Source organism: Natator depressus, chromosome 23 (genome assembly GCF_965152275.1).
Source record: "Natator depressus isolate rNatDep1 chromosome 23, rNatDep2.hap1, whole genome shotgun sequence".
Taxonomy (NCBI): Eukaryota; Metazoa; Chordata; order Testudines; family Cheloniidae; genus Natator; species Natator depressus.
In genome coordinates this window covers 3,677,649-3,684,834 of record NC_134256.1, presented here as the reverse complement: position 1 = coordinate 3,684,834, position 7,186 = coordinate 3,677,649, and the positions used below count along the sequence as shown (strand labels likewise).

At 60.0% G+C, this 7,186-nt stretch overlaps 1 protein-coding gene across 1 annotated transcript; it reads right to left on the bottom strand.

The window, feature by feature from the left end:
• Positions 1-735: 735 nt before the first annotated feature.
• ZFP36 (ZFP36 ring finger protein) lies at positions 736-3,657 on the bottom strand. The gene is made up of 2 exons (XM_074937543.1): positions 3,517-3,657; positions 736-1,740 (listed from the first exon to the last, which is right to left on the bottom strand). The coding sequence occupies exons 1-2, from the start codon at positions 3,550-3,552 to the stop codon at positions 754-756; spliced, it is 1,023 nt and encodes a 340-aa protein (XP_074793644.1). The 5' UTR covers positions 3,553-3,657; the 3' UTR covers positions 736-753.
• Between the last annotated feature and the right edge of the window lie 3,529 nt (positions 3,658-7,186).

Here is a 7,186-nt window from a genome sequence, read left to right as displayed (position 1 = left end):
CATGCGGACGTGGTCCACCCCAACAATCTGCTACATATTGGGCATAAAACTGCACCCCTCCCCACCAAATCAGTCTTTTCAGGGATGCAGGCTGGCCCCCCGGGACTTTCCCCTCACCCTCCGTAACACAGGCGAGTCCAGTGGAAAGCCTGACATGGGAGAGGCGTGGAGTCCTTGGTTTGAAGCAGGTGAGCACTCCCAGACAGACCGCAGGGGTTGGGCAAGGCACGTTGGCGGTGTCATCTGGCACTTCTAGGTTGGAGGAAGGCAGGGCGATGGTGCAGATACCGCACACATGTGGCAACATTCAATGTTAGGTAGGAAGCAGGTTACTTAAAATGTGTGGCCACACCTGGCCAGGCAGGGAGCCTGCCTTGCCCAGCAGGTATCTGGTTTTGTGCACATCTGGATGCCTGTTCCCCCGCTCCTTCCCTCCCCCACTGTGGGGAGCTCATGTCCCACACCAGGGGAGGCCACCCCAATCCCCTTCCACCCACTCCCTACCCCCCAGACAGGAGCAGCTCCTGCCAACATCTGGCTGGGGAGCTGCTGTCCTTCCCCAAACATCTGGACCAGCAGCTGGAGGGGCCAGGGGGCAGCCCCTGGAGGGACCTTGGAAGCAGGACCAGGGGGTCACCTTTTGCTCCCAGGAGTTGATTGCAACCCCACCCCGTAGATGCATCTAACCCCTCCCGCACCCCATTAGATTCCCTCCCATGGCCTGGATCCTATTGCAAGCCCTCCCCCCGCCGCTCACTCCGACACGGAGATGCGGTTGAAGATGGGCAGCCGGCGGGTCCCATTCCAGGTCCCACTGGCGGGCAGCATCTCGAAGACGGGCGATTCGGAGCCGCTGAGGCTGCCCGAGCTGCTGTAGCAATCCTGGTCGGAGAGCGAGTTGGACGACGGGGTCCTGGGGAGGCCGGAGGCGACGGGCGTCCCCGGGGCGGCGGCGAAGTAGTCCCGGGGGCTCTCGAAGGTGCCCAGCCTGGCGGTGCCCCCGCAGCGGCAGGTGCAGCGCCCGCCGGGGGCGGAGGAGGAGGCAGCCAGGGCTTCTCCCAGGGTGGCCACGCGAGGCACAGGCTCCGAGTTGAGGCGGGTAAAGGACGGCGAGAGGAGATCGCCGGCGGGAGGCGGGGAGATGGAGGGCGCCCGGGCGAAAGAGGCCAGGTCGGAGACGCCGGGCGGCGGGGAGCCCTGGCGGCCAGCAGGCACCCCGGTGTAGCTGAGACTCTGGCGCAGAAGTTGCGGGGAAGCAGCCAGCCCCCGCTCTTCCGGGTAGTGAACGAAGTGGCAGCGGGAGCCGTAGGGGCATTCGCCATGGAGGTAGAATTTGTGGCACAGCTCCGTCTTGTACTTGGGGTGGCGGCTGAGGCTCCGCAGCTCCCCGGCCCCGTGGGCGAACTGGCACTTGGCCCCGTACCGGCAGCGGCCCGTCTCGCTGTAGGTGCGGCAGAGCTCCGTCTTGTAGCGGGCCGAGAGGGCGGGGGCCGGCGGGGGCTGCAGCGGGGGGAAGCCGGGCGGGGGGGGCGGCAGGGTTCGGCCCTCGATCAGGCTGAGGGACCGGTCGGTGCGGAAGGAGGGGCGGGGGGCCGCCGGCTCGGGCAGGGAGAGCACCTGCTCCGTGCTGGGGCTCCAGACCGTGCGCAGGGGCCAGACGTGGGAGTCGCCGCTGCCCCCCCGGGGCTCGGAGCCGGCCGGAGCATCCCGCTCCTCACTCAGATTCAGGTTCAAGAGGTTCTGGGGGGCGGGGAGAGAGGGAAGGGCGGGGGGTTAATGCCTGGCTCTCATACAAAACAAGGTGGAAGCACATAGGAGATACCCCTGGAGCTGGGCACTGCCCGAACCCCCCCCCCCCCGCCCCCTTTGCCTCCAGCAAACTCAGCACCTGGCTCTCCCCAGCACCAGGCTCTCCGGGGAGGGGGGGGTGGGGCGAGGCTGAGCTCGGTGGTGACTCACAGGCCCTGCGATGGCACAGGGCCCAGGGTTATTTATAAAGTACTTGGGCTGGGCCCAGGAGGGAGGATTTTATACTGGCACGGACCCCCCCCCCCCCGCCCAACACGCACACCCCCTTCCAAAGCAAGGGGCCTTCCACCAGCCTGCTGCACGGGAGGGGGGGTGACTGCAGGGCACACGGAGTGGAAAAAGCGAGGTGCCCCCAAGAAATCCACGGGTGGGGTGGGGAAGTGACAGAACCGAAGAGGGGGCAGATTCCCATGGTGTGTACCCTAGCCTGGTGTAAACCTAAATGGGGAACTGCCCTTTCTCCTCCACTCTTTCCACTTCGCCCCCATTACCCCCCCCCGGGGGTCCTCCGTCCTCCAACGATCTAGAGAGGAGCCCTGCTCAACACCCCCCCACACACACACAATCCCCTAGCTGCACCCCCCCAAGTTCTGCCCCGGGAGGAGGGAAATGCAGAAACTTTGAGTGCAGCAGGAAAGTCACACACCCCCCCGCCCCCCACAGCTCGCTAGGGCAGCAGGGAGGAACGTCATTCTAGGCCACTTTAACCCTTCCCTGGCCGCTGGGAATTTCTCTTCCCCGCCCCCCACCCCCAGTCGGGGCAGGGGACCCCCCCCAGGGACCGGGCCGTCTCTCGAAATGCTTTTTGTAAATTAACGCGAGCGGCCAGACACTCAATCAGCACCGGAGCGCGAGTCTCCCCCCACATACCCCAAATCAAGCCATCGCCAGGCAGAGGGGAGACGGGTCGCCCCCCAGGCCAGCAGAGGCGGCCCCTGGTTGCTGAGTTTGGGGGGGCGGGATTTAGGGGGTCCTGCCTTTGGAAGCAGTTCCTGAGCCCCCCCCCCCCCCCAACTACTCTTCATTTACCGAATGGGGAAGTGATGGGGGGGGCGCGCAAACACAAAATCAGCTCCCGGTTTGTTCGCTCCGCTCTTAACAGATCCGAGCAAAACGAATTCACTCCAGCGAGGATTTCGCATTAAACACCCCCCCCCCCGCCCAGCTGGGGGCCAGGCCTCGAGAATCGGGGGTCTGGGGAGTCGCTCACACAAGCCCGCCCAGCTCCGCGGCCTCAAAAACTTTCCTTCCTGGGGCCCGAGACAAAATAATCCTCCCCCCCCCCAAATAATCAAATCGAAGCGACGCCAAGTTCCCCCGCGGCGAGAACTCGGCCAGACCGGCGCCCGTGGAGAAGCAAATCGAGCCGAGTTTTCAACTCCGGATCCGACCCGCTTTAGCAACTTTCTGTCTTTTTCCAAAAGTGGGGGAGGCCAGACAGAGCCGAGATCTTTTCCTGGGGAGGGGGGCTGCTTTTTAAACCTTCCCCCCCCCCCCGATTTTTGCTGCGATTCTGTGCAATCGAGTGACATCTGGGTCAGCCGACAAACCAACAATTTATAAGGGCGGGGTGAGTCCACAGCTGTGAGCTTTGGCAGGAGAAATCACCCCACCCCCATAAGTCAGTCTTAGCCTAGCTTAGGGGGAGCCGGGCCAGCCCAGGAAACTCAGCCCACGCCCCCAAGACAGGAGGAGATCGCCTCTTACCTCGTACAGGGTTTTTACATCCACCATGGAGCTCATGGCGAAGCAGGAGAGGAGTGAGGAGCAGCTGGCGAGAGGAGAGGAGAGGAGAGGAGAGGAGAGGAGTGACTGAGTCTGTCTGTCTGTCTGTCTGTCTGTCTGTCTGTCTGTCTGTCTGTCTTCCCCGGGAGGGAGCTGCTTTAAAGCCTCCACGGCTTGAGCAGAGCCGAGCTGAACTGGGGCCGCTTGCCCGGCTCCTTATATAGGGAGCCGGGGCTTCTTGTAGCTCCGCCTCCCATGAGCTCATCTTATTAAACAAAATTAATAAATAAATAAATCAAAAAGCCGAGAGCCGGAGGCGGGCGTGGATGGATGGGCGTGGGAAAAGACCAAACCAAAGGTGGAGGGGCGGGGGAAGCCAGGGAGGAAAGAGCGAGAGCGAGAGAGAGGGAGTGAGTGAATGAACAGATGGTGGGAGGGGGGGAAACAGGCCCCAGAAGGGGTCAAAGTAGGGTGACCAGACATCCCGACATGAGGGGCTTTGTCTTATATATGCAACTAACACCTCCCCCCAACCCCCAAAAAACCCAACCACAACTTGGTCACCCCAGGTAAATGTGGTCACTCTAGGTAAGCGTTAGCTGTCAGGGGGGCTGTTTGGCTCTGCTGGGAGCAAGATCAGGCTCCTCTGGGTGATAGGATTTGTTCCCATCGTCCCCCGGGGGAGCCTGGCAAGCTTAGAGGCCTGGTTGAGCTGAAGAATAAATTCCAGAGAGTTTCCCGGTCAGGGGAATAAAATCTCCTGTCTCCCCATCAGCACTGGCAGTTTTCATTTCTTCCAACAGAGGTCACACCGCGTCGTCCTTTCAAGCTGCCTCTCGGCCCCCAGCCAAAGGCCGCAACCCGCTCCGGCTGGCTGTGGGGCAGCTGGCAGGCCCCAGGGCGGCTGGCCTGGAGAGCGGGCCCGCTCACGCTGCAAGCGACACAGTCCAGAAGGCACCATCCTACGAGCCGGGCCCCTGGCCACTCACACGCACACCAGGGTGGCCTTTGGGCTGCTCTAACTTGTGCCCTGCGCCCTACGGGTCAGGCTCTGTGTAACTCGCGATGTCACGATTCCCGGGCAGTCTGGGACATGAGCCCAATGCCGTGATTTTGCCAACAGTGGGAAGGGCATCCCCTGCTTCCCCCTCGCCGTTAGGGGAAAAGTCACGGCCTCTGGCTAATGGGACCCCTCATGTACACACACATGCACACAAACACACCTGCTGGGGAGCGGGGCCAGGCCAGGGTGCCTAATCGCCCAGTTGTCAGTACCCCTCAAGAAGCAACACTGGCACCCCAGGCAGGACCTGAGATGACCGGGCCAGACTGGGCTGGCCAGCCAGAGCCATCTGGTGGCATTCCCCATCCCGGCCCACCACTGCTCTGTTAATGGACTCTGGGGGGCAGAGAATAGCCACAACTCAGCGCACCCCAGTCACGCCCCCGATCTGCCACCTATGGACCCTAGGGAGCAGAGAATAGCCACAGCACAGTGTGCCCTGGCCACACCCTCAACCTACCCCCCTCCCCTGCGGGCTAGGAGCGCCGGCCCGAGTTGCGTCAGACTTTCAGTTCTCAGTTTGCTACTCAGGGACTGTTCACGGTGCCCCTCGCCCTGTAAGTCGGGGCTGCGTCAGCGCCCGGGAAGCGGGCAGTTTCCGGAAGCAGCCCGGCACGCTCAGCGCAGTGAGTGCTCCATGTTCCCCTTTCTTGCAGCGAGGCGCATTGTCAACGTAACACTTTTGGGAAACAAACAAACGAGCAAGCGGGAAGTTTCCCACGCACATGCTCGCGTGCCGGCGCACCCCTCTGCGGAGAGACAGCAAAACTGACTCGGCCCCGAGCCTCAGGAAATGACAAACCTCAGCCAACCGGCAGGGCAAACCTAGACCGTCCTGTGCAGTCCTTGCAGGGTTATGTCTCTCGCCAGGGCTTTCACCTGTCTGCTTTCAAACAGAGGCCTAAGCCAAGAGCAGCCTGGTACAGTTCCTGCTGTGGGTGGGGGAGTGGGGTCTAGTGGTTAGAGCACAGGCTTGTGAGGCGGAACTCCTGGGTTCTATTCTTGACTCTGAAAGGGGAGCGTATGGCCTACTGGTGACTGCAATCATCCCAGGACTCCTGGGTTCTATCCCCAGCTCTGGGGGAGGAATGGGGTCTGGTGCTTTGAACTAGGATGACCAGGTAGCACATGGGAAAAATTGGGACGGGAGTGCGTGTGGGGAGGGTAATATCTAAGACGAAGCCCCAGATATTGGGACTGTCCCTATAAAATTGGGATATCTGGTCACCCTAGTTCAAACACAGGGACTCCCAGGTTTTGTACCTGGCATTGGGAGAGGAGTCGAGTCTAGTGGTTAGAGTGGGAGGTGGGCAGGTAGACAGGACGCCTGGGTTATTTGGCTTCCTCGCTCATTTGTGGCATAAACAAGGCAGAATCTAGCCTCCTGTATATACAAGAAGCCATCCTGGCAGTGTTACAGTGGAGCTGTCTCTGGGGAGGAATGTAGCAGAGGTGAATAACAGCAAGGAGTGAGGACAGGACATGGCCAGGAAAGCTGGTTTCACTGGCTACCCGGGAATCCCCAATGGCACATTCCACAGCTTGTGTTTATGCTGGCTGCACCCCAGCTATTCCTCGATTCTGGGAAAGCCCCTTGGGGCCACGGGCAACTGGGCGTATCTCAGAGCAGCCACTGGGCTGCTCTATGTTAGGTAGCGGATGTGGGGGAGATCCCCATAGCTGAGCCATTCTTCTCAGATTGAAGTGTTGATAGAGGCGGGTTTGGAACAAATAGATACATTAAACAGTAATAAATCTCCAGGAGCAGATGGCATTCACCCAAGAGGTCTAAAGGAATTCAGAGATGAAATTGCACAACTCCTAGCTGTGGTATGTGACCTGTCGCGGAAATCATCCTTTGTACGAGATGACTGGACACTAGCTAACATGACGCTGATATTTCAAAAAGGCTTCAGAGGCGATCCTGGCAATTACAGGCCCATAAGCCTAACTTCAGTACCGGTCAAATTGGTTGAAACTATAGTAAAGAGCGGAATTATTAGACACATGGACGAATACGATCGTTGGGGAAGAGTCAACACGGCTTTTGTAAAGGGAAATCATGCCTCACCAATCTGCTAGAATTTTTTGAGGGGATCAGCAAGCATGTGGACAAGGGGGATCCAGGGGACATAGTGTACTTAGTTTTTTAGAAAGCCGTTGACAAGGTCCCTCACCAAAGGCTCTTGAGCAAAGTAAGCTGAGATGGGAGAAGTGGGAAGGTCCTCTCCTGGCTCGGTAACTGGTTAAAAGACAGGAGACAAAGGGTAGGAATAAACGGTGGGTTTTCAGAGTGGAAAGAGGTAAATAGAGGGGTCCCCCAGGGATCTAGCACTTTGCACGGGCTTAGATGACACCGGGGGTGATCTTGCAGGGGGACCAGTGAGGGGGCAACTTGTCAGAGTAGGCTGGGAGGGGAGCCCGCACGCCCTCTCACACCCCTGGAAAGACGAAGAGCCCTGACAGGGCTAGGGCTTCCGGTTTGGCTCTGCATCAGGACCCCAGGTTTCCGGGCCGTGACTCACTGGCAACGCATCCCGATGAGCCGGGAAATCCCTGCTGAATCAGCCGTGAAAGTCCAAGGATCAA

Coding starts and splice junctions, on each gene's coding strand:
- ZFP36 (XM_074937543.1), bottom strand. CDS start 3,552: ATGAGCTCCATGGTGGATGTAAAAACCCTGTACGAG. Junction 1,741..3,516: donor ATGTAAAAACCCTGTACGAG/GTAAGAGGCGAT, acceptor CCCGCCCCCCAG/AACCTCTTGAACCTGAATCT.